At 37.5% G+C, this 27,936-nt stretch overlaps 1 protein-coding gene across 2 annotated transcripts in view; it reads right to left on the bottom strand.

Moving 5' to 3' along the window:
* EIF3H (eukaryotic translation initiation factor 3 subunit H) overlaps positions 1-27,584 on the bottom strand; it is a 98,658-nt gene extending 71,074 nt beyond the window's left edge. Inside the window, exons 1-3 of one of the 2 annotated variants that reach the window (XM_005662892.2) lie at positions 27,415-27,562; positions 2,687-2,737; positions 2,581-2,611 (exon numbers count right to left, since the gene is read on the bottom strand). In XM_005662892.2, the coding sequence (XP_005662949.1) occupies positions 2,581-2,611; positions 2,687-2,737; positions 27,415-27,546 (214 nt within the window). In that variant the 5' untranslated portion in view covers positions 27,547-27,562. Of the gene's footprint in view, positions 1-2,580; positions 2,738-27,414 lie in introns of both variants that reach the window. The other variant, XM_003125515.5, reaches the window with a different exon arrangement.

The raw sequence follows: 27,936 nt of genomic DNA, 5'->3' as shown, positions 1-27,936 counted from the left end.
AAAATGCATATACTTAGATGCCTAGGATAAAATAGCCTTGGTTAGTTTCTAGAAGTATGGCTTTAATGAAAAAAATATTTGTAGACCAAACTGCAATATCAAAATACAAAGCTTAATAAGAAATGTACTTTGTGTTATTTTATGTCCAAGGTACTATGAGGATGTGAAGTCAAATGAGATAAACGTTTATCAAAGTTAAAAGTGATCAATTAAAAATTATATAAAAAGTGAATGATAAAAAGGAAATTTAAAAACAATCTATAATAGAATCAAAAAGAATAAAATACTTAACAAAAAAATTTAACCAATGTGGCGAAACACTTGTACCCTGAAAACTTTAAAACACTGCTGAAAGAAAGTAAATACAACAGAAGTGGAAAGACATCTATCCCATGTTCATGGATCAGAAGATTTAATATTGTTAAAATGTCCATACTATCCAATGTGATCTAGAGAGTCAAAGCAGTCCCTATCAAAATCCCAATGGCATTTTTTTTGCAGAAATAGGAAAAAAAAAAACTAAAATTCATATGGAATCCCAAATGCCCCTAAATAGCCAAAATAATCTTGAAAAGAAAAACAAAGTTAGAGACCTCACACTTCTTGATTCCAAAACATATTATAAAGCAACAATAATCAAGGGTATGGTACTGGCATAAAATTCCTCTTAAAAAAATACAGGAAAGAAACTTCACAACACTGGTCTTCACAATGTTTTCTTGGATATTATACCAAAAGCACAAGCAACAAAAGCAAAAATAGACAAGTTGAACTGTATTAAACTAAGAAGCTTCTGCACAACAAAGAAACAATCAAGAGTGAAAAGGTAACCTATGGACTGGAATAAAATATTTGCAAGCCATATATAGGATAAGGAGTTAATAATATCCAGAATATATAAAAGCACTCCTTCCACCAAAAAGAAAATTATAAAAAATGACTGAAAGACTTGAACAGACATTTCTCCTTCTAAAGAAAACATAAAAATGGCCAACAAGCACATAAAGAAATGTTCAACATCATTAATCATCAGAGAAATACAAATGAAAATTATAATGAGAGATGACCTCACACCTGTCAGAACGGTTATCATCGATAAAACAAATAACAAATGTTGGCAAGAATAGAGAGAAAGGAACCCTTGTGCATTGCTGATAGGAATGTAAACTGGTGGAGTGACTGTCGAAAATATGAAAGTTCTTCAAAAAATGAAATATAAAATTATAATATGATCTGGCAAATCTTACTTCTGATGAGATTATGTGTCCAAGAGAACTGAAAACAAGATCTTACAGAAATATCTGCAGCATTACTCAGAGTAACCAAGAGGTAAAAAATAATCTAAATATCCAACAATGAATGAATGGAAAAAATATAGTATATACATACAGAGGAATATTACACAGCCTTAAAAAAGGAAATCCTGCTATATGCTACAACATGAATGAACCTTGAGGGCATTCAAGCTTAGTGAAATAAGTCAGTCACAGAAAAACAAACATTGCATGATTCCACTTATACAAGGTATCTAAAGTAATCAAACTCTCAGAAAGTAGAATGGTAGCTGCCAGAGGCTAGGGAGGTGGAAAGGAAAGGAGCTGGTCAATGGATACAGTTTCAGTTTTTGCAAAACCAGAGTTTTAATGTTCTGATGCACAACAACAGGCATAAAGTTTAACACTACTGTACACTTAAAAAGAATTAAGATGATAAATTTTATGTTACCATGTTTTACTTACCATAAAAAATAAATATACAGAATGAGTTCTGAGAATTCAGACAAGTGAAAAATTATTTTCTTTTTTTTCTTTTTTGTCTTTTTAGGGCCACACCCATGGCATATGGAGGTTCCCAGGGTAGGGGTCCAATCAGAGCTATAGCCGCTGGCCTACACCACAGCCACAGCAAGGCGGGAACCAAGCCACTTCTGCGACCTACACCACAGCTCACAGAAACACCAGATCCTTAACCCACTGAGCAAGGCCAAGGATCGAACCTGCGTCCTCATGGATACTAGTCAGATTTGTTTCCATTGAGCCATGACGAGAACGCCAGAAATTATTTTCAACCAGATTTTCTTTTTAAATCCTTTGGGATGAGCTTTTAATTAGTATTAGCCTTTGCTAACAAAGCAATATTCCTATAACACAGAATAAAATGATCCTGAAAAGCTTAAGGAGTGTTTTCTTTCTAAAGTAGATAGCTCAACTCATCTCTGTTTAAACAGCAAGTCAAAATACTATAGAAGAAAATGGGTGTTGGATATATTGACTATCTGTGTCCTTCACAATATATCTGGCAAGCTGATTTCACAGTGGAAAAATTAATATCAGCACAGCTCCTAATTTATTACAATCAGAATCACAAATTCCAACTAACTGGAATTAGTCAAACTAATGAAATATTCGATAATAAATCCTCATTTCAGAGAATTTGTTTGTTTTGTTGTTGTTTTTAAAAAACTAGAACTAGGCCAAACTGACAGACTCCCAAAAACAGATTATCAAAGGTTATGGTGAGAAGTGGATTAATAATCACCTGCGTGCACTGCAAAGACACAGTAAAGATGAGTACCCTTACCTTCATCAAAGTCAGCATCATCTTCTGTGTGCTGGGGAAAAGGAAAGCAGTTGGTAATTTCAAGTCGATCTTCTACAACAAGGCCCAAAAGCACTCCTTGAACCACCTCAGTTCCTTGTCCTTCTTCTTGGTAATGTTTGATAATCTTCAAGACCACCTAAAAGAAAATAGAGAAAGGAGCTTAAACACCATTATCACAGTTTACACTTCCTTTATTTCAAAGAAAGAATACACTACTGGCAGGTTTGCAAAACCACAAAATTATATAATAGGACTAACCAAATTTCTTACAAATCATTTCCTTTACCCTTATATAAATAATAGTCTTACACAGTCTAAACGTACATCTGAAACTCTTAGAATTTGAAGATAAATCAGAAATGAGCACATACAGCATTCATAACCTTCAGGTCAAGGCTCCCCAAAGGTCTGACAACCAAGAGTTCCTTCAGTCAAACCAAACAACGTCACCTCAACCTGAAGTTACTACAGAAAGTGATCCTGCATCCTTAAAACAGAAAGTGATCCGGTATCCTTTATCAATAGGAAGATAATTTCCTGCCACAGATGATAAAAGTATTAAGAAGATACAGAGATGAAGACCTCAATTATCTCAACACCTAAGAGCAACACCTCAAGATGGCTCCTGAACAGAGCATCTCAAGAGTCAGAGGACGCCACAACAGGAATACACATGTACCCAAGAAGAAGCTGCTTGGTATCAAAGAACACAGATACACCAAATAACCTCTAACAGAATAGCCAGTTCTTATATTACTCTCTCCTTTAATATTTCCATAAAGATAAAGAGGTAATACTACATGACTGAACAGGCAATTAATTTAATTTCACAGTAACAGTAATGATTAATAATAATTCCTTCAACATGAGGTTAATATATTAAAAGGGCTCTGAATAATACTTGGCACATAGTATGTATTATTCAGTACAAGCCCATGGCCTGAACACTAAAGGGTAACCCAGTCTAAAATATAATGGAAAATTTCCCTCTGAGGGAAAAATAAATCTAACAACAAAATGATAATTAGCATTTTACTGATGAGCATTTCATTTAAAACAAATACATTATTGACAGAAATCAATCATCAGCAACCAGTTATTAACAAAGGTTAAAATTATTGAACATTATGTGCCAGGCAACAGTCTAATTATTCTACATGTATTATCAAATCGCGTGAGTCTCACAACTACCTTAGAAGAAAGGCATTATTATACTCATTTTACAAATAAGAAAACTGAAGCAGAGAGAAATTAAGTAAAAGACTATTAAAGATTACACATCCAGGAAGTGGCAGAGCCAAGATTTAAACTAAGCGAAACTCCAAAGCTTGTATGCATACAAGGAGATGATTTTCATATCAGTAGTTTAATAATTAAACCATCCCTGGTAATAAACATGATGCAAAGGCTCTGATGAACAGGCCCCAAAAGACTGTATACCAATAAGATCCAGACCCCCTAAGGATAGCAAGCTGTCAGCAAGGAAAAGAACTTGACATGGAAGGACATCAACTGTTAAGACTGGCCGACCTTCAGTACTGGGACATAGAAAAAAATGCACAAACTTTACACATTCTTAATTAAAAAAACCTCTCCACCTCCTGAAAGGCACAAAACGGGCTTAAAAAGTCATGCAGGTATAGCAATGAGTTCACGCTCTAGCATTCATTAGCTGTGACCTTGGGAAAGGCATTTAATCTTCCTAAGTCTTAGATTTCTAACTTGCAAAATGGAGCTGTTTCATAGCATTACTGACACTATCAAAAACGAGAAAATGGGAGTTTCCCTTGTGGCGCAGCAGAAATGCATCGGACTAGGAACCATGAGGTTGTGCGTTCAATCCCTGGCCTCACTCAGTGGGTTAAGGATCTGGCGTTGCTGTGAGCTGTGGTGCAGGTCACAGACACGGCTTGGATCCTATGTTGCTGTGGCTGTGGCATAGGCTGGCAGCTGTAGCTCCAACTGGACCCCTACCCTGGGAATCTCCATATCCCTCAGGTGCGGCCCTAAAAAGCAGAAAATTTAAAAAAAAATTAATAAAAAAAATAAAAAGAGAGAGAGAGAGAAAATGTACAGTAAATACTTCACAGAGGGGCTGCCATGTAATAAATGTTCGATAATCACCTCTATCGACTTTGTCAATAAAAAGAAAGCAGAACTATTTAAATCCTACTCAACTCAACTCTGCCAAAGACAATCAGTTTCACACTTAAAAAAATGGAAGAAACATGGATGACTAAGAAGTGATAAACAAAACTGGTAAAGAATTACTACAAACACATCTACCAACCTGCCTAGATTATCTAGTTTCCTGAATACTTATCTCCATTTATGAGATCACTGAACCAAAGTAAATAAGAGATGTTAGAGGACATCCGAGTTTTATGCAGATCTCTGCACAAATTCTAGAACTGACTCTTCAACAGCTGGTTCCTAAGTATGCAGAAAGAGTACTGATAATTAGTAACTGACACAGTTTCACAAAAAGTTAGGCCTTTCCTTACTTCCTTTAACAAATAAAATAGGAATGAGGGGAGTTCCCTTCGTGGCTCAGTGGTTAATGAATCTGACTAGCATCCATGAGGACGCAGGTTCAAACCCTCAAAAAAAAAGAAGCAGCATAATTCAAAAAAATCTTACACTGAAACACTGTCTAAACTCTAAGGAAAGGGGACTGCAAAGGGATTGCGGGAAATTAACCAAACAGTGCAGAGGCCTGTAACACCTGTCCCAAGAATCAATACAATTTACATAGCATTCACATAAGTACTCCAAGTAAGAGAAATTATCATCTCACTCTTTTCAGCATCGCTAATCTGTTATATCCAGTTCTCTCTGATGACCAGTTAACAGTACTCAACTGAGCAGTGAGAAAGCACAGTGGTTTAACTATCTGCTAAAGACAATCAATGTGATTAAATGTACCCGGAAAGGACTAATTATAAGAGAGCAACCTTAAAACCCTAGGATGAGAACCAGTTCAATGAATTCAAATCTCTCTCCAGACTAGGGACAATCACAAAGAGCACCTTCTAAAGGATGTGTCTTACTTTGAAAGGCAAACTGAGGACCACAGGAGATAGTTTCAAGAAAGAAAGTCTCAACTTTAAGGATGAATTTTTTCTAGCACTTACAGCTATCCAAAATAGTAAGCCTTTAGGAAATGACTGGTGATGACTAAAATACTTTTCAATTCTAGTATTTACGACCTTGCCAACTTAATAAAATTTGATGATACAAAAGATTTAGAAAAAAACTTTATAAAAACTAAGCAGACTCATTCTTCACTTTGACATTTTATATAGACTTCCATTTCCTACATATGCAATGAAATCTCAATTCCTGATTCAAAAAATAATGTACTAGAATTGCATTACCAACTTCAGAGTATGCTCATTTAGATGTCAAATGGAAATTCCTGTCAGAAGTAACCAAGGGCCATAAAGGCTTTTGATATTCTACATAAATAACCAAGAACTTTTCTGTATCTTATAAGAACATTACATAGATTACTGGTATTTAGAATTAAGACAATCCATTTTCTGCTCATGGCCTCCCCCTGTAAAAATGAAGGGATGTTTTAATCTCCACATCTTCAACACCCACCCAACACAGGTATTAGCACATAAAAGAGACTCAAATTATATTTGCTAAAGGAATGGATGGTAAACACTTACCAATCACTCATATGTCAAGCACTCCACTAAATGTCTCACATGCAATTACTCATTTAATCCTCATAATCACTCGTCAGTCTCTAACACTATTTCCCTATTTTACAGAGGAGGTAACATATAATCTGACATTGATTTATTAAATCAGGGATGTGTGATCTGACTACTGATTCCAAGGTACATTTAATTACTTCACAATAACCTAGTGACTTAAGGCTCCAAAGGTGTTTTTCATAACCAAGCTGAATACAGTGGCCAAGAGCTCTGGAAGAAGTCTCTATAACTAAGTTGTAGAAGCAGGGCTTCTGCATTGCAGTAAGAAAAATTCACTGAAGGATTTACTGGGTCAAGCAGCAAAAAGATTGGGGGAATGGTGCTGGTCGTCACATTTTTTTGTACCCTGATCACAAGAAGTCAAGTAGCATGAACAGGAAACTGCCAATGGTTGCAAGAATGCAATTCAGCTCTTTATCTTTAGCAGCACTGTCCTCACAAACCACAAGATGGGAATGTTCCACCACACAAGTCCTGTTTTAGGCATGCTTACTGGCCTTTCATTTTCTCTCCTCCAACCAACCATATATGCCTCTGTCCATAAAACAGTGCTGACATACTTTTCATTAATTCTGTTTACTGATGTCATGCTCCCTGTCTTACTCTTCGAAACAAGATACATGGGAAGCTTAATAGCTCTCCAAAACAAAAACATACTCCTCTATTACATTTTGTTTATAAGTGTCACAAACGACCTCAAATACTCAGGAGCTAGCTCTGTATTTCTTGTTCTCGGCACATCAAAATGATCGGGGGTGGGGGGGAGGGTGCTTTTTTTAAAAACATGAAAAGAAGTCTTCATCTTGACAACGTATTATAGTCATCAGTATTTTTTAAATACTGATGCCTAGGAGTTCCTGCTATGGTGTAATGGTATCAGCGGCATCGCTGCAGCACTGAGATGCAGATTCAATCTCCAACCCAGCATAGTGTGTTAAGGATCCAGCTTTGCTGCATAGGTCACAAATGTGGCTCTGATCTGATCCCTGCTCCCAAGAACTCCATATTCCATGGGGCATCCAAAAAAGAAAAAATAATAATAAAACACTAATGCTTAACCCTGAAAATGAGTTAGTTAATCTGGGCTGGAAAGAGGGGAGCTTTCCTTTTTCTTTCTTTTGGGGGGATTTTGGCTTCTATTATTGTTTTTAGATTGTCTGGGTGATTCTATCATCTTACTTCCTTCTAACCTTTAATGTAGTATGGACCAGCTTTCCTTTTTTGTTTTAACTCCTTGGATGACTGCAATGCACACGAATGATTAAGCCAAAAGTTTCCTTTCCTGTTTTAAGAATGCCTGTGCTGGAGTTCCCATCGTGGCGCAGTGGTTAATGAATCCAACTAGGAACCTTGAGGTTGCGGGTTTGATCCCTGACCTTGCTCAGTGGGTTAAGGATCCGGCGTTGCCATGAGCTGTGGTGCAGGTCGCAGAGATGGCTCGGATCCCGAGCTGCTGTGGCTCTGGCGTAGGCCAGTGGCTACAGTTCCGATTAGACCCCTAGCCTGGGAACCTCCATATGCTGCAGGAGCGGCCCTAGAAAAGGCAAAAAGACAAAAAAAAAAAAAAAAAAAAAAAAAAAAAAAGAATGCCTGTGTGGCTGAAAAGTGAGTACACTGAGAACCACAGGCCCAAAAATGAACTTTTTACTTATAAAAGCATAAAGAGAAATTCAAGCTCCACTTGGAAGGCTCTCTACAGTAAAGAAATAAAAGGAAAAGAAATGTGAGCAGTCCATCTGAGAAGCAAGCATTCAAGTATTTGGAGCAGAGTAAGACTTATTCTTTACGGCTTGGCCCCATATTTGTGACTATTTATGAACTAGTGCTGACCAGGTCCCTTTATCCCATAAATTAGAGGGTAAATGAAGATTCTTCTATAAATTATGCCTGAAAGGACAAAAACAAACTGGCCAGCAGAACTCTAAATTATCAAATTTTTCTATACCTTCCCCATGCTCTGGGTCTAAATGCTTTTTCACCTCCTAGATGTACTCTGCACAGTAAGTAATGTTCGTGGGCTAGATGAGCAGTCCTAGAAGCATCTCCTAGCTTTCTAAGGTTTGCATATATTCTTGGAACAGGCAGAGCTTAGCAAAGAATCCCAACCTGCAAGACCAGGTTTGCTGTCTGCTGAAAGTATCCAAAAGGAATCATTTTTTTCCTACTATTGTTTATTATTCAGACCAGACAATATGAAAAAGCAGAAGCAGACTATTTGTAATCTCCAAAGAACAAGATACTATTTAAGCGCCTCGCATTTAAAAAAAAATGAAAAACGGAGTTCCCGTCGTGGCGCAGTGGTTAATGAATCCGACTAGGAACCATGAGGTTGCAGGTTCCGTCCCTACCCTTGCTCAGTGGGTTAACAATCCGGCGTTGCCGTGAGCTGTGGTGTAGGTTGCAGACGTGGCTCGGATCCCGCGTTGCTATGGCTCTGGCGTAGGCCGGTGGCTATGGCTCCGATTCGACCCCTAGCCTGGGAACCTCCATATGCCGCAGGGGCGGCCCAAGAAATAGCAAAAAGACAAAAAAAAAAAAAAAAAAAAAAAGAAAACCTAACTTTGTCCAGAGGCTAAAGGCAGAAAAGAATTTAACTTCCAAGACATTAAGTATTCTCAATGCCGTAGCACAAAATATTATATAATAATCTAAAATATCCAAATAAATAAACTACACCAGAAGTCAATCAACCTAAACTCTGAATTAGTTAATAAGAATGATGGGTAAAATCTTTCATCTTTCCGGGAAAGGAACATTTAGAGGTATCTCTAATAACTCTCTATCAAGATCACATCAAAAACTTTCAATTCTGCACCAAGGGACAATTTAAATCTGGCCAAAATAAAGATTATGCTTTCTGGTGAATTACAGTAATTTTCTATCAAATATGATGTCTGCAAGGACCAGATATTACAGAAAAACTTGGAAGCTCTGCAAAGAATCACCAGAATTCTGCTATTTTCAGTTTCTTTGGTTCACTCATTAATCCATTCACCTAGGTTATTTGTTGAGTGACTTCTACAGGCCAGTTATACATCTGCCAGGCCCTGTGAATATTCGACTACATTAAACACATAAGGTCTTTACTTTCATGGTGCTTATATTTTAGAATGCCAATTCTCAAAGCTTTTTGGTCAAAAGGCCCCTCTAATACTCTTAAAAATTACTGTGGACCCCCAAAAAATTTTTACATGCATATTTACATAGTAAAAATTCAAACCAAAAAACATTCAAAATATTTTATTCACTTAAATGAAATGCATCACAAACTAACAAATTATACCTTTATGAAAAATAACTATTCTCCAAAAGATAAAACTTAATAAGGATACAAAACTGACATATTGTTTCATATTTCTGTTAAATATTTACATTTTTAAAAAGAGGTTTTAATCAAGATAGAAGAATGACATATTTCTGTAAATCCTATTAATGTTTAATATAAGACAACTGGATTCTCCTATCTGCTTCTGCATTCAATCTTTTACAAATAAGACATCATGTAGCATTTGGAAAACTCCATTAAACACTCATGAAAGAATAAAAGTAGAAATGATAATGTTTAATTATTATTTTGATAGCAGTTTAGATCTCAGAGACCTTCTAAAAGAGTGTTGGGGATTCTCACACTTTAGGAGCCACTATTTTAGAATAACAATTAAGAAAGTTAACATGCTTACAGACTGTCAAAAGCACTATGACGAAAACAAATAGGGAAATGTACCATCAACCTAGGGTGATCTGAGATGACACCTGAGCAGAGAGCTAAAGAAAAAGCAGTCAGCCAGCTGTATGAAGAATAGGTGAAGAGAATATTTGCCAACTATGGATTTTAAATACCAGTTTTTTTAAAGCACTGATACTTGCTTTTCAAAAAGTATACAAGTTGTATTTTAAAGGAACAAAAAAGCCTAAATATGGATGAACAGTAGAGTGGGCATAGTACACTTTCATGTTTATTATTTATTTAACTCAATCTCCTGGCAGAAACAGTTATGTCTAAAGATCCCATTACTTAATTCAAAACTAACGATTTCATATCATTTTTTGCTGAATTATGAAACAATATATAAATAAAATCCTTTCAGGAAAGGTTTGCCATGGCTTTTATAATCAGCAATATTTACAATACTCTAGTATCAAGGTTAATCTTTAGCTGGTAAACATGTCTACCAAGTTACCACCCCAAAAGGCAGCAAAATTGAGTTAAAAAGTAAACTAGGAAATAAATGTATCTGGAACTTTCAGGCTTTGCAATATACCAATATGAAGTACTTCAACTCCCCCCCTCTTTACTCTTAACGTGTGGTCAAAATAAATAAATAAAAAGATTGACTTAAATGCTATAAAGTCCAAGGAACTAGATTAAGAGCAGATTAAATACCAGATTATAGTGACTAATTTTCATTTTATATATGTATACATAAACTCAAATTTGGAGTTCTCTGTGGTGCAGTCGGTTAAGGATCCAGCATTGTCACAGTGGTTTTGGGTTGCTGTTAAGGCGCAGGTTTGATCCCTGACCCAGGAAATTCCCCATACCATGGGTGTGGCCAAAAAGATAAAAAATAAATAAATAAATCTAAAAACTCAAGTTTATAATAAGCCTAAGTAATAAAAAATACATCAAACCACTATTTAAGAAGTCAAAGAAGTATAACATTTAGAATATTTCTTTTAAACTGTTTTGGAATTTAACAAGATTAATAGATAATTTGTTAGCTAGAAAAAATGTTTATGTAAAACCAATTCACCAGAAATTGCATGAATTTCGGTTTCTGTTTTGAATTTTTATTATAGCTGTCAATTTCTGCTGTACAGCAAAGTAACCCAGTCATACATAAATATACATTCTTAGAAAGGAGAAGTTTAAATATTTACAAATAGACGCATACACACACCCCCCCCCCCAAAAAAAACATGGTTTAAAAAAAAATCCAGGACTTCCCGTCATGGCGCAGCAGAAATGAATCCAAGGAACCATGAGGTTGCGGGTTCAATCCCTGGCCTCAATCAGCGGGTTAAGAATCCAGCATTGCCGTGAGCTGTGTGTAGGTCGCAGAGGCAGCTCAGATCCAGTGTTGCTGTGGCATAGGCCAGCAGTTACAGCTCTGATTGGACCTCTAGCCTGGGAATCTCCACATGCCATGGGTGTGGCCCTAAAAAGACAAAAGGAAAAAAAAAAAATCCATGCTACTCAAAATTCTACATTAACAAGTATACTTTTCAAAGTGTATAAGCTCTACAAGCAAACATTCAAACTGGAAGGCTACAAATAAACTTGAAGTGATCTAAGAACCTCTTAAAATCATATACAATATTTTATGCCTATGCTTTCTTGGGAAAAAAGGTCCATGTTATTTGTCAGATTCCCAAAGGCCCATCACACACCAAAGGTTATAGTTTTAAAAATTAAGTAGTAATAAAAATTTACTACATACATGCAATTGTGCATCTACATTTGTATGAACAACAATGGTGTGGAAGGACCTACATTTTCTTTTATGAATCTCTGTTATTTACCTAGTTATAATAAGCATGTATTTGTTTTTAATTGAAAAAACATCAAATGAAAAAATTAAGGAAAAGATTTTAAAATACAGCAATCACTGCAATTCACTGCATGGTGTTACACGAAGAAGAACAAACTAATTTCCTTTTCTGAGGGTGCTACTGAGTTGAGAGAATGATGTGGACACAATATATCTTGATTTTAGCATGTTCTTTTGGGTATATTAAAAAAATATATGGACCGAATGAAGCACAGTTAAGTGGCTTTGAAAGGAGAGAAAGAAAAAAATCCACACACTTTTAAGCCTACGCACCTGCCGACTTTAAATTCTAATCTCTTGTTGATATGGTTACTTTTCAACTCAATTCACAGATGTCACTGCACACGTATACACAAATTACTAAAAAATACACATATGTACACACCATCAAGGTGAAAAGAGGTAACTTCTGGATATACAGACTGCTTTTCAACAAGCAGAGAGATCTGTTTAAGAGAAGCCTAACCTAAGCCAATTATAAATCAGCAAAATATTAATTCAAACTTTGTGCAAACTTATGGAGATAAATCTTCACCAGGAAAAGCAGCAGGTTTCCCACTGTCTCTGTAATACACATAAAAAGGATCTGTTGAAAGCCCAGCTTAAATGATTTGGGACCTAAGTAGTTTTAAATTGTTAAAACTATACCATTTATCATTTTTAACCTTCCTTTATGAGTTCATAAGCAATGCTCTGAGGTTGAAACCTGTATTATGCACCTGGAGTAAGCAAATACTGAATCTACTTGTTCATCTTGCTAGAGTTCACAGATAAAGAAAAGCTGACTTTAAAATGTTTTACCGGAGTTCCCGTCGTGGCGCAGTGGTTAACGAATCCGACTAGGAACCACGAGGTTGCGGGTTCGGTCCCTGCCTTTGCTCAGTGGGTTAACGATCCGGCGTTGCCGTGAGCTGTGGTGTAGGTTGCAGACGCGGCTCGGATCCCGCGTTGCTGTGGCTCTGGCGTAGGCCAGTGGCTACAGCTCCGATTCAACCCCTAGCCTGGGAACCTCCATATGCCAGTGGCTACAGCTCCGATTCAACCCCTAGCCTGGGAACCTCCATATGCCGTGGGAGCGGCCAAAGAAATAGCAACAACAACAACAATAACAACAACAACAGCAACAACAAAAAAAAGACAAAAAAAAAAATGTTTTACCACTAAATATAAAAATAAAAAGTAAATCTAGTAGTGTTTAGTGATCACAATATTATTTTAGATAGGGTTCTAATATTATTAGACTCTCACTATAGGAAGATACTATTACCTAAAATAAACATGAAAATCATTTATAACATGTTTCTCAAACTACTAGTGAAGAACTCCCTTTTTTCCAGTCCATCACAGACTGGTACTTTATTCAAAGAAAAAAATTACTTATTAAAAACTATCTCTTTTTTAAAGACAGAGAGAATACAAGCCTAGAGATCACAAGCTTAGCTACACAGCAAAATTAAACTGCTGTCAAAGTTTCTAAACATTCAGTATCACTCCCATGCTCATCGAAGGCAGGCCAGCAAACAGTTCACAGACCACACCTCACACTTCAGACACCACTGGTTTATAGAACCCATAACATTAGGCAGGTACAGTCCTCTGCCCTCTCCAGGAGTAAAACATCCAGAGTTTAGAATCAATCACTTCCTAATTTATGTCAGAGAAAATGAAATCTCTCAAAATATAACATTAGCTCAATGGATCTGAACTCCAAGCTGCAAACTCAAGCAACTCAAACCCACAGCCTCCCCACCAAGTCCCACCTGCTGCTGCTATAGGAGAGAAGGACCTCCTCAGCTGGGGTCAGACCACTCACTATTCTTTCATTCTGTTCTGAACATTGTATTTTTGTGGTTGTTGTTGTTTTGGGGGGCACCCAGAGCATGTGGAAGTTCCCAGACCAGGGATCAAACCTGAGCCACAGCAGTGACAACACCAGATCCTTAACTGCTAGGCTATGAGGCAACTCCTAAATATTGTATTTGTAAGAAGGGCAAAAACAAATTCATTTCAGCAGCAGGAGCCCACTTTGAATTACATGCTCTATAAGACAAGAGGTTTAAGGGAGTGAATTATTTATCGAATGAGTGAGCCCAGCTGAAGCCCCAACATGCAAACCTTGTTTTGCTGTCTTCTACTTGTTGGCTAGTACACAGTAACTCGAGAACTAATTCTTATTTGTGTGAAAAAAAAAAATAATGTTCAAGTGAGAGGAAAAACTTTAGTAAACAGGAAATCACATAGCATAGTTGAGAGTCTGAGCAACAGAATCAAAAATTAAGTCTGAGTGCCAGAGTCTGCGGCCTTAGGCAGGTTAATTACCTTATCTTTCCCAGCCTCCCCATCTCCTGTGAAGATAAGTGAGTCAGTACCTATCTCATGCATTATTACACAGATTAAAATATCATCCACCCAAAAACCTAGCACACTGGGCCCAGTAAATCCTCAGTGTTAGCTACCATTGCTAACACTACTATTATTACAATAAATATTTCACCTCATCTCATTCACTCATCCATCCACCTAACCCACAAATACTTAGTGAGTGACTAGAACAAGCCAGGTACTCTCATGGCACTGACACTTGTCTCCTCAGAATGTTCCGAGTCTATTCCTCAGAGATTTTTTTTCAGTCCAATATAAGATAAAAATATGATTTATTAAAAATCAACTACCTGATACTAAACTTCCATTATTGTTAAGACTTATCAGCCAACTGTACCTGGAGCTAGCTCTTATAACAACCAATAATCCAAGGGTTTCAGGACACGATTTTTTAAATCTGCATTAAAAACTCAACTATGACTAAATTGATTTATTGAAAACATTGCGTATAGGAGCTCCCAGGCACAACCGCACTGGCATCGTCTGGGAATGCTGGAACACAGGTTGGATCCCCGGCCCTGCACAGTGGGTTAAGCATCTGGCATTGCTGCAGCTGCAGCTTAGGTTGTAACTACGGCTAGGATCCAATCCATGGCCGCGAACTCACATGCCACAGGGCAACCAAAAAAGAAAAAAAAATTCAGTATATGTGTGTATGGATAGATGTTAAGTTTCCTTAAAAATATCATTATCCTTGCTTTAAAAAAAAAAAAAAAAAAAGACTTAGATCCACTCCAAGAGTTTCTCAAAAATCTGAAATAAAATGGCAAAGCCCAAACTGCATGATGGCCAGTTGGAAAAATCAGACAGGATGCATGACTCCTAGCTGGCTTCACTCCAGTTTTATAAATTCTGGGAGGTAAGGTCCATAGCCTGAATTTCTCACATCAATCACCGTCAAAGAACAAGCTATTACTGTAGAAGAATTTTAGTCTCTCAGAAACTGCAATGCCACAGAATCTCTCCTTAGCATATTCTGTAAAGTCAATATCTAGACTTTCAGTTAATTCTGGCTTATTTCACTGACTGATCTGTGAACTTGGCAGTTTTCTTATTTGGTTAAGCCTGGATCACTTTTTCTAACACTGAACAAAGAAGGTAGTTATTGCCAAAATGTAAATTCAAAAAGCAGAAAGCAGCATTAGTCTTAAATCTCACACATTTTATGGCTCAAGTGGGATGGGGTTCCACTTCATAACTGGCTGAGTCAAATAATAAATAGGACTTAAATCATTGCTGTTAAGTTTTGACGTGAAAGAAATGCAAATAACTTCAACAGAAAAAAAAAAAGAATTTTGTCCCTGACACATACAGGATTAGTTACAATGCTTTAATACACTTAATCAATATCACTTCTATAATATTTCAGTTGAAAGTATTTTGTTATTATTCTCTTGGATGTAATACTCGATGATGATCCACAGTTTTGAAGTTAAATCAACTAATAATTGTTGGGAAAAGGGAGAGAAGGACAATATATCCTCAAGAAATTCAACAGAATAGCTCTGCTCTCATCATAAAAATTAGTCATGACAAAGTACAATGATGCAATAAAACGTACAAACGTAAAATTTCATTTTAAATGTTAAATAAGGATACTTATCTTATAACATTAAGTTTTTACTTTACCAACTCGGCATATATTTACTTTACCAACTCAGCAAATTTTCCCAAATGTAACCAGAAGGTAATTTTCCCAAAGTAAAATGAGTTATTTAAGAGGCTTAGCTAGAACAAAAGTCATTTCCTCTCTCACACAAAACAAACCAAAAAATTTCAAAGCTGTAATGAGCTGTCTGCTTCCTAAAACAGTTAAGTTTATTATATTCAGGAGCATGAACCACTGCTTAATTAAAAGGCCTTTAGGTGATTTTTAGGCACTTCGGATTACAGTTGGTTTCTACTCCTTAACAGGAGGCAGTACTTGCTAAAATAGGTCCAGAAGGAAACATTAAAAAAGAGTAACAGTGACTGCCTCCGGGAAGACGGTAGGGGAAGATAGGGATAAAAGCGTCAGTTTCTCTTTACTACCTGCTCTTTTTTTGCTTTCGGTTGTATACCATGTGGACCCAGTGTAATGGCTGCATGTAATTAAATAGGCTTAACAAATTAAATGCACTTCAACTTTCCAGCAGAAAGAGTATATACCACAATAATCCCAGGGGAAAGTGATTTCTCAAGAAGCCCTTCAGAACAAAACTGAAAATTATGCATTTCTGTACAAAATGCAAAATGGGCTTTCTATCAAAAAAAAAAAAAAAAGATGTTGGTTTTGTTTTAAAGTCTACCCTTAAACCATCTACAAGCCTTCATTTGGAGGCTATAAATAAAAAGCAAAGAAGATCTTAAAAGTCAGGCTTTAAAGTTTGATTTTGTGTAATGAGAATTTTCCAAAGGGTTTCTGCATTCTAGGGCCACAGCTACAAGAGAATTCAAGGGAAACCTAAGGAACAACCAAAGATAACACAGGAGGACTGGGTGACTTAGGCAGATGTGGGAGTGTCATCACTATCATACAGGAATTCTTTAGTGAACTGAATCACTATAACAAGCATACTAACATGCATACTCAATTTTAAAAATAAAGACTAAGATTTTTAGAAATCACAATTTCAGTCGGCAATGGTGCCAAGAGACAGCACTCCCTACTCTGTAAATTGGAAAGTAAACACTACTATACAACGATTCTGGAGAGCAGTTTGGCAACATGGTTAATACATCTTAAAAAAAACATGCACAACCACCTTTAACCCATTAACTTCAACTACAGATATTTATTAAAGCATCAGAAGAAACACTAGAAAAGTAAATTCCAGAATCTTTATGGCGTTACCTACCCTAGAGTTATGAGCTTATAAACTAATTTCCTTTTTGTTTTTATTTGTACAAATTTTCTTACAATGAATGTATAGTTTTTTTTGTCTTTTAAAACATTCTATTTTACCAGTTTACTGTTATCCCACAAACATCTGCTACTTACATCAAGAAAAATTAATTGAGGATAGGGATAGAAGGTACAGGTATTGAAAAAAAAATCTTTTATTAATCATCAGGATACAATGAATACCTGTGGTATTTAGGTACTATTTGGTGGGGAAATAAAACCTTAAATTTTTACAGCAAAGTACAACTGATATTCAGACTCAAAGTTTTATATTTTAAGTTAATACTGTTATCAGTATTTTATTGACTCTATTTTTTTTTTCTTTTATGCTTGGGTTTGGTACCAACATCAATGAAACTCCAAAATCTAACTATGGCATGCATATACCAGTATCCACATAAGCCCTTTCAGTTTTTATGAAATAAGTACAATTTATAATCAAAAAGATGGATATGTAAGTTATACTATACTTTGCTAATAAATCTAATCATTACAGAAGATAACCATTTTATACAATGATCTTACAAACAGCAGTTTACAGGAAAAAGGCTATTTTTTTTTTGAGTATACTATCCCATATCCTGCCAAAAGAAGTACTATCCAAGTATCATAATTTAAATATTTTACAAAATCAAAATTATGAATTATCCAGACAAAAGCAAATGCAACCAAATTTTCACGTAAGTGCTAAAATCAGGAATCTTTATTTAAGAAACTATCTAAAGTAGACCTGGCAAAGTAAAAGTGAAAGTATTTAACCACAAAAATAAGAAGTGGCAAACACCTCTTCAAAGTCTAATGCCTTCTAGAGGCATTTCTCCCTAATGTCGGGGCTAGGGCTGAGCTAAAAGTCCAGAAAAAGGCTGCCAAGACTTAAAATACCTGTATAAACTCATGAAATCCTGGATATTGAGCAGACGATCAGAGCTTCTAATTATATAGGAGCTAGCTAAAGCCAAAGGTAACAAGAAAACAAAAAGATAAGAAACCAGTAGTCTCATGTAAAATACTGTGCCCCTAACTTTTAATGTCAAAACAGGAATTTATAGAGAGTGATGTATGTCATTTCATCTAAGCCTTCACAACTACAGTTTAAACTTCTCATTATATTCCATTACTTGATAAAGCATTCAGTTTAGAAACCTACTGTAACTAATTCCAACTATTAAAATAAATACCAACTTACTAAAACTGTTATTGACAATGATTATTAAACATCAATAGAAATTTTAATGTTAAGCTTTTATTTATGACAGTAGGAGGGTCATGCATTATCCTCATACTAAGGCAGAAGAAACTTAGGCCCAGAAATGCCATTTATTAAATCTCCTCCATGAGAAACACCATGTGCTAGGCTCCTTAAATCATCCCCACAATAGCTACAAGAAATGACCCTAAGGTAGCCTGTCATCACTGGTGTATATGCCATAAACACAGAAGCAATGTCATGAAGTTTGGGGGGTTTTTTTGTTTGTTTGTTTGTTTGTTTTAAAGACAATTATTTCAAAAAGCTCTCTGACCTAAAGAAAAAGAAACAATGCCCAGGATATGTGCAGGGTTATCCAAATCTTGGAAACATCCTGAGATGAAAAAACCAGATGGAGCCAAGGCAAGTAAACTACCTTGCTTAGGGGTATCTACTGTTACTCCTCCTGACTCTCTTTAATATGCTTTCTATTAACTACTGACTCTCCTTAATACACTTTGTTTTCTTTTTCGATATTAATCCCCCAATATCTTAAAAAGGTTGCCTCTTTCCTAACTTCCCAATCCCCTGGAATATGAGATTTTTTAAATATAAAGATTATACAGTATTAGCTTTCTTGTACATTTTCAAGTTTTAAGTCCATAAGAGACCTAAATTTTGGAAAATATACCTTCTAATGCTTGAGCAAGAATCGCTGGATTAATTACCTTGTTAACACATTTACCTCTATTTCCTCCTATCCTCAACAATTACCAAGTGACAAAATCTATATATACCTGAGTTTCTACTGTAAAATGAAAATGATAATGGTTCCAACATCAAAGAATTGTCATACAGCTTCAACGCTATAATATATATAAAGTACTTTGAACAGTAGCTGGCACACAATAAAAGCTAACATCTATTGATTCCTTACAATTTTAGAAGGAACTGTAATAATGGGAAGCAGAATAAATCAAGCATGGCAAGATCTGAGTTTAAGCTCTAGGATATATTCCCTTCATGTCCTGAAAAGCCACCCAGTTTCTTTTTTTCTTTCTTCCTCTTTCCTTTCTTTCCTTCCTTCTTTCTTTTCTCTTTCTTCCTTTCTTTCTTTTTTAATGGCCAATCCTTTGGCACATGGAAATTCCAAGGCTAGGAATTTCTTTCTTTCTTTTTTAATGGCCAATCCTTTGGCACATGGAAATTCCAAGGCTAGGGGTCAAACTGGAGCTACAGCTGAGGCCTACATAATGGCCACAGCAACAGTGGATCCAAACTACATCTGTGATCTATGCTGCAGCCTGTGACAATGCCAGATCCTTAACCCACTGAGCAAAGGCCAGGGATCGAACTATATCCTCACAGAAACATCAGGTCCTTAACCCACTGAGCCATGATGGAAACTCCCCACTCAGTTTCTATGAATCGTATGTGCATTATGTATAACACTGGTTTTACCAGCTCCTAGAGCTCCTAAGATAAAACAATATATGTCAAAGTATTTTTATCTACTATTAAAAGCTATGACTTGGAGTTCCTGTTGTGGCTCAGTGGTTAACAAATCCGACTAGGAACCATGAGGTTGTGGGTTTGATCCCTGGTCTTGCTCAGTGGGTTAAGGATCTGGCATTGCCATGAGCTGTGGTGTAGGTCTAGGTAACAGATGCGGCTCGGATCTGGCGTGGCTATGGCTGTGGCTGTGATGTAGGCCATCGGCTACAGCTCCAATTTGACCACTAGCCTGGGAACCTCCATATGCTGTGGGATGCGGCCCTAGAAAAGACAAAAAAAAAAAAAAAACCCTTTGACTTAAAAGCAATAAGCAACAAAAATATAAACTGCATGCTAAATTTAATCCTCATTCATGTTGGGATTAATGCTAACAAGACTGTTTAGTTTTTATCCATAGCAGATGAAAAGCTGGAAATCAAAGGGGTGAAAGATAAATTTAACAACAATCAAAAAAAAATTGCCAACTAGAAAGACAAATTATTCAAGGTAACTAAAATTCAAAAACAGGGACATTTACTATAAAAAATAAACAGATGTATATACCCCCAAGGAACTCTTGAGGACATCTGCCCAGTATGGGATAATAAATTATGTTATTGGCTGTGTTCAATAATCCCTGACCAAAGAGGGAGAAAATTACATAGGGCACTTGAGAAACATTTATAATTAATAGAGCTAAAAAGTAACTTTTGAGGCTTAAAATAGTTTCATGTTATCTGATTGACATAATCACACATGTGAATTTATTTATTCTCCATTAAAATCAGAAAACTGAAAGGAGCCAAGAGACATAACAATGTTTCTCGTTGAAACATTAAAAAGCCAAACTACACTGGACTTTAGATTAGGCTTTCAGATGAAAGCTCCTTCACAGAGCTTTAACGAGCTTTACCTAATCTTTACTACTTCATGTAGAAGTTATATACGTACAAAAAAAAATATATAGAATGATATATGTCCATAGCCCAGCATAAGCCCTTGACAAATCTAAACAGCTCAATAAGCATTTCTACCAACATTTTCTCATTAGATCTGAATAATCACCAGGTAAGCACAAAAGAGATAACATCTACTCTCAAAGCTGTTGTGAGGATCAGACATAATCAAACCAAATCTTCTCTTAACTGAGTAGGTTCTCAATAAGAATGATTTTTCTTACAGAAGACACATCGATGCTTTAAACGGACAAAGAAATACAAGCAAGTTTATAAAGCAAACTGGTCTCCTAGATTCATTCCTCTGCTCTTTTCTCACCAACACATCAACACTTACAAAGCATTTACTAACCCAGTTTGATCCTCATGATTCATTTTCAAGAAAATTTCTGGGAGTTCCCATTGTGGCTCAGCAGGTTATGAACCCAAATAGTATCCATGAAGATGCAGGTTCGATTCCTGGCCTAGCTCAGTGGGTTAAGGATCCGGCATCACCATGAGCTGTGCTGTAGGTCGAAGATGCTGCTCAGATCCCACGTTGCTGTGTCTGTGGTATATAGGCTGGCAGCTGCAGCTCCAATTCAACCCCTAGCCTAGGAACTTCCATACACCACAGGCACGGCCCTAAAAAAAAAACAAAAAAAAGAAAAGAAAATTTCTCTACCACGGGACTGTATTAATTCACTCACAACATCTGAGTGCTTTCTATGTATCAGTCACTGCTCTAGACACTTGCAAATATTGTAGTGAACAAACCTGACATAGGTCCTGCTATTGGGAATTTGATATTAGACTGTGAGAAAACAACAAGAGAATTTCAGACTGTAAAAGAGGGTACATAAAAGTCAGTGAATTCAGGAGTTCCCACTGTGGCTCAGGGGAAATTAACTATCCATGAGGACACAGGTTTGATCCCTGACCTCACTCAATGGGTTAAGGATCTAGCCCTGCCACAAGCTGTGGTGTAGGCTGCAGACAAGGCTCAGACCTGGTGTTGCTATGGCTGTGGCATAGACCAAGAGATGTAGCTCTGATTTGACCCCTAGACTGGGAACTTCCATATGCCCAGACTGCAGCCCTAAAAAGCAAAAAAAAAAAAAAAAAAAAAAAGGAAAAGGGCAACTGATGGGCCACCTTAGATCTATCACAGAGTCCATGTGAGGTGACATCTAAGCTGACACCCGAATGACAAAAAAGTCTATGTAACTCTGACTTTTTCATTTATTAATAAAATACTCTACCTAGCTTCTAACAAAGGAGCTGACAATTTTTTTTTTTTTTTTTTGTCTTTTGTCTTTTTGTCTTTTGTTGTTGTTGTTGCTATTTTTTGGGCCGCTCCCTCGGCATATGGAGGTTCCCAGGCTAGGGGTCAAATCGGAGCTGTAGCCACCGGCCTACGCCAGAGCCACAGCAACGCGGGATCCGAGCCTCGTCTGCAACCTACACCACAGCTCACGGCAACGCCGGATCGTTAACCCACTGAGCAAGGGCAGGGACCGAACCCGCAACCTCATGGTTCCTAGTCGGATTCGTTAACCACTGCACCACGACGGGAACTCCCGGAGCTGACAATTTTAAACAATAAGATAACTTCCTACATAAAGGAGAAAACAAAAATTTGAAAGGTAATAAATTTCAATGGTTATAGAACTACCACATGACTCAGCAATCCCACTCTTGGGCATATATCCAGACAAAATTTTCCTTGAAAAAGACACATGCACCTGTATGTTCACTACAGCACCATTCACAATAGCCAAGACATGGAAACAATCTAAATGTCCATGAATGGATTAAGATGATGAATGGATGGATTAAGGAAATGTGGTATATATACACAATGGAATACTACTCAGCCATAAGAAAGAACAAGATAATGCCATTCACAGCAACATGGATGGAACTAGAGACTCTCAAACTAAGTGAAGTAAGTCAGAAAGACAAATACCATATAATATCACTTGTATTTTGAATCCAATATACAGCACAAATGAACCTTTCCACAGAAAAGAAACTCATGGACTTGGAGAACAAACTTGTGGTTGCAAAGGGGGCAGAGGAGGAAGTAGGATGGACTGGGAATCTGGGGTTAGTAGGTGTAAACTATTGCATTTGGAATGGATAAGCATGAGATCCTGCTGTGTAGCATTGGGAACTATATCTAGTCAGTTATGATGGAGCATGATGGAGGGTAATGCACTTTGCTGTATGGTAGATAACTGACATAACACTGTAAACCAGGTATAATGGAAAAATAAAAAGCGGTTTCAAAAAAAAGCAAAAAACAAATAAATAAATTTATTTCAGGGAGTTCCCGTCGTGGCACAGTGGTTAATGAATCCGACTAGGAACCATGAGGTTGTGGATTCGATCCCTGGCCTTGCTCAGTGGGTTAAGGATCCGGCATTGCCGTGAGCTGTGGTGGGGGTCACAGACGCAGCTCGGATCCTGCGTTGCTGTGGCTCTGGCGTAGGCCGGTGGCTACAGCTCTGATTTGACCACTAGCCTGGGAACCTCCATATGCCGTAGGAGCGGCTCAAGAAAAGGCAAAAAGACCAAAAAAAAAAAAAAAAAAAAAAAAAAAAAAAAAAAAAAAAATTATTTCAGTGGTAATGGGTTTTAAGCATTGTCACTATGAAAGATAGCAAGATTTTACACTTTAGCCTTCAGGTTATCATCTCAGTGAGAAAGGAAAAATTATGTAAACAGTAAACCATTAATTAACAGCAAATGATTACTGCCAAGATGAGTAATGCAAACTAACACCATAAAAAGTTCACAGAAAGGGGAGTTCCTGTCATGGCGCAGCAGAAATGAATCTGACTAGGAACCATGAGGTTTTGGGTTCAATCCCTGGCCTCCATCAGTGGGTTAAGGACCCAGCGTTGCTGTGAGCTGCGGTGTAGGTCACAGACGTGGCTTGGATCCTGTGTTGCTGTGGCTGTGTTGGAGGCCAGCAGCTGAAGCTCCGATTTGACCCCTAGCGTGTGAACCTCCATATGCCGCAGGTGCGGCCCTAAAAAGCAAAAAAGAAAAAAAAAAAGTTCACAGAAAAGAAGAGATAGATGTGGCCCAGACTGGTACTGCCCCAACATTAATATGCTATAAGTCACCTGAAACAGATGGTCAGGAGAGATTCTCAGAAACTGTATTTCTGCAGGTCTAACAAGCTACCAGGCTTGTCTTGCTGGTCCTTGGGCCACACTTTGAGTAGCAAAGGTATAATATACATAAGAAAGGTAAGATTCAGACTGGTTTGGGGGGAGTGAGGTGGGTTTTACATGAAAAGTCCATCAGGAAGAATTAGCTTGATCTTACCTAGGAAAAACGAGCCCACTAGGCTACAAGATCCACCCTTCCACTCTACAAGGATATACCAAGCACTGACTCTGTGCAGGGTACAACAAAAGACACACTGACAAGTCTACTGAAATGGTCAATTAAGATAATTGAGAGACACCATTTCACACAAGGAAAACAAGCCATCTAACTGTCCCTTTAGATGAGAAAAAACCTATGTTCTATTCATACTATAAAATCCTACATAGTAATAAAAGGATTTACAACCGCTTATTCTAGAATAAGCTAATCTCAAAATCATAGTGTGAGATATGTATATATAGTTCAAAACATAGCAGAACATATACTATGCTTTAGTCCTTATTTCATTCATATTTATCAATAAAAGCAGGCAAAACTAAACTGTTTAGGAATACTCTATGTGATGAAGCTCTACAGAAAACCAAGAAATCACTGAAATAAAGCTCATAAGAGTGATCGTAGGTTATGGAGAAGGAATGAAAGGAAAGGATGAAATAGGTGAAGGGGCTTCAAAGATATCCACAATGTTCTATTTCTCAAGTTAATGGTAGGTAAATGGATGTTTGTGATTATTAAAATTATGCATTACAGACACCATTTTGCACATATGATACCTTTCATAGTTCTTCAATAATGTTACCAATGACCTTTTAAAAAACTAGGTCAAGGAACTGGTGACGGCAGATTCTAGTAGCAGTGAGTTGAAGAACAAATGGAAGGAGTTCCTCTCATGGCTCAGCAGGTTACAAACCTGGAGTATCCATGAGGATGGAGGTTCAATCCCTAGCTTCGCCTCAGTGGGTTAAGGATCTGGCATTGCCATAAGCTACAGTGTAGGTTTCAGAGGTTGTAGATGTGGCTCAGATCTGGCATTGCTGAGGCTGTGGCATGGGCCAGCAGCTGCAACTCCGATTTGATCCCTAGCCTGGGAACTTCCATATGCTGCAGGTGCAGCCCTAAAAAACAAAAAAAAACGAAAAAGAACAAATGGAAGGGGGGAAAAAAAACACATACCGACAAATTCTTTAACCATTGACTTAAAAGGAAAAATTAGGGACTAAGAACAGAACAGAGTACTAAGTAAAAAGGACAGAACTGAACATTTTAACATGGGAAAGTCTGACAATGGTCATATGTTAAGAGAAAGATAATATTAAAAACACAGAAAATTGATGAAACAAGCCTAAAGGTAAGAAAGTAAAGGTTTAAGGAGGAAAGAAGAAAAATTGGTCTTGGTCATTACCAAGGTGCCATGAAAAAAATGTGATTAAACATCAGGCTAGCCTGGAGTTCTCCTGCAGCACAGTGGGTTAAGGATCCAGCACCATCACTGCAGCAGCTCGAGTCACCCCTGTGGCCTGGGTTTGAGCCCTGGCCCAGGAACTTCCACGTCCCGCAGGTGCAGCCAAAAAAAAAAAAATCACACTAACTAAATTAGTCATGTGTCGCTGGAATGAACAGTTCGTAACAAATCCTGGATTTGTAAACAGTAGCAAATAAACTTGAACATAAAAGCAAGACAACATCTTGGTGGGCCTTGAATTCATTCCAAAGTCACTGAGAATATTTCAGAAGGAAAAGTAACTAGGTCTGAACTTTCACACTGGGTGAATGTCTTATAAAAAGTATGAAGCATGGATTGAAGTGGGCTATGAGGACAATTCAAGATATTAAATTCATTAAAATAATCTATAAAAGAAGATACTAAGACATGAAATAGGAGTAATACAAAAATAAAATGAAATTTACCCTATTTATGTCAGTTAACTGGTTCAATTTTGGGAATATAATAACAGGTGAAAATCATAATCCCTTGTCTGTTCTCAGTAGCTTACATTCTGGTGGGGGAAACAAAACAAACAAGATAGCAACAGGCAGTGGAAAATGCTATGAAGGAAATAAAGGGTAATATAATAGAGCGATAGAGATGGGCCTATTTTTGACAGGTTTGTTAGGCAAGGCCTTTTAAGCTAATACCTAAAAGCTCAAAAGAAGCCATCGAGGAGTTCCTGCTGTGGCATAGTGGGTTAAGGATCCAGCATTGCAGCAGCTGTGGCATAGGAAAGAGTATTTCAGGCAGAGAAAACAAAACACTGAAAGCTCACTGTTACTGAAGCATAGAAGTGAGAGGTGAGTGTGAAGAGACAAGAGTAGAAAAACCTTGTGTATTAAGAAGTCTACATTTTATTGTAAGCGAATGTGGTTAGTGGCAATATAAATAGCAGGTTACTTTCATATATTTTGGAGATGGAACCAATAGTATTTGCTGAGGGAATGGATGATGTGAACAAGCATATGTTAACATCTAGGTTTTTTGACTTGTTCAAGTGGGTAGATGGTGCTTCCATTTACTAAGATGGAAGAGAATGAGAGAAGGACCAAGGACAAGAGGGGGGATGCCAATAATTTGAGGTGCCTATGAGATAAATAACCAAACAACAATATCAAACAGGCAGTTGAGTATGCAAGAGTGGCATTCAAAAACCAAAGTATGGCAAGAAATAGAAATCTAGGAGTTAGAAAAATACAAACAATACTTAAAGCTTTCAAAAGGAGCCTTAAAGAGTGTCTACCATTATTGCTACTATAAATAATAACAGCAGCAGCTAAGATTAAGTGGTAAAATGCATATAAGGAAAATGAGACACAAAGAAATTAAGTAACACGTCCAATGTCATTCAGCTAATTTTAGAGCTGGATTCCAACCCAAGAAGTCCGACTCCAGAATTGTGCTTTCACCTACTTTGTCAAGTCGCAAATAGAGACCAGGTGGAAGGAAGCCGAAAACCCAAATGCGGGAAAGAGAAGCCATCATAAAAGAAGTTTATTCCAATTACACGATTTCAAGTAAGGGGCTGAATCACAAGCTCAAAACTGGCTACAAAGAAAATCTCCATTTGAGCACTTACAGAAGTCAAATCCCAGCAGGGAAGCAATAAAGTTTACTCTCCCATTCCAGAATCCTAGAGTACTAGATCCTTCTCCACACCTCCGTCCACCACTAGTCTCCCAGAGGAGTCATCCTCCAAATACTTTCTCACAGATCTCTCAAAACAAGCCCCCAAGAATCTGTCACACATGCACTCTAGCCTAGGTCCCCTTTCTCAGCCCTCAACCCCCTCAGCAGATGGCAAAGAAGATGGTCACCTCTCCCGAACAAAAGGTAAAGATAAAGGGAAGGGAATTTAGGGGAAAACCTTGGCCAAGTCTCAGCAAGCGCAGGGGGGAGGCTGCCGGGAAGCAGGTCTGACGGGACGGGGTAGGGAACTGCGCTTCCCACGTGGACCTGGGGAGACGGAACCCCACTCACCAAGCCATCTATCTGCACTTGCTTCACCGCCGAATCTCCAGACCCTCCTTTGCCTTTGCCTTTCCCAGCAGCGCCGGTGGTGGAGCTGGAAGAGGTGGCGGCAGAACCAGTGCCTTCCTTGCGGGACGCCATCTTCCTAGCCGGACAGGAAAAAGGAGAAACGTGAGTAAACGGAAGAGGAAGTACAAACTTTACGTGACGTCAGACGCAGCCGGCGTTCGAGGGGCGGAGCTGGAAGCTAAGGCCGAACCAGGGAGGCCCCGCCTACCCTGCTTTTTTCCAGCCCTTGTCGGTGGAATCCATGCGCTTGCGCCTTGTACATTTGCGGCTTCTTTCTCATTGAATGCTTTAAGAGAGGCAAAAATAGTCTTTTTTTTCAATGTTTTCTACTCTATGTTTAGTGGGCTTCCATTAAGCAGCTGATCGTAATAGCATTATAGCTAGCATTTATGTAGTGTTTCATTCCTAAAAATTCTTTCACTTCTAAATTTTAAAATTAATCCCTGGAGTTCCTTTTTTGGT

Source organism: Sus scrofa, chromosome 4 (genome assembly GCF_000003025.6).
Source record: "Sus scrofa isolate TJ Tabasco breed Duroc chromosome 4, Sscrofa11.1, whole genome shotgun sequence".
Taxonomy (NCBI): Eukaryota; Metazoa; Chordata; class Mammalia; order Artiodactyla; family Suidae; genus Sus; species Sus scrofa.
Note: the sequence above shows the minus strand (reverse complement) of the source record. Positions and strands in the feature narration are given on the sequence as shown.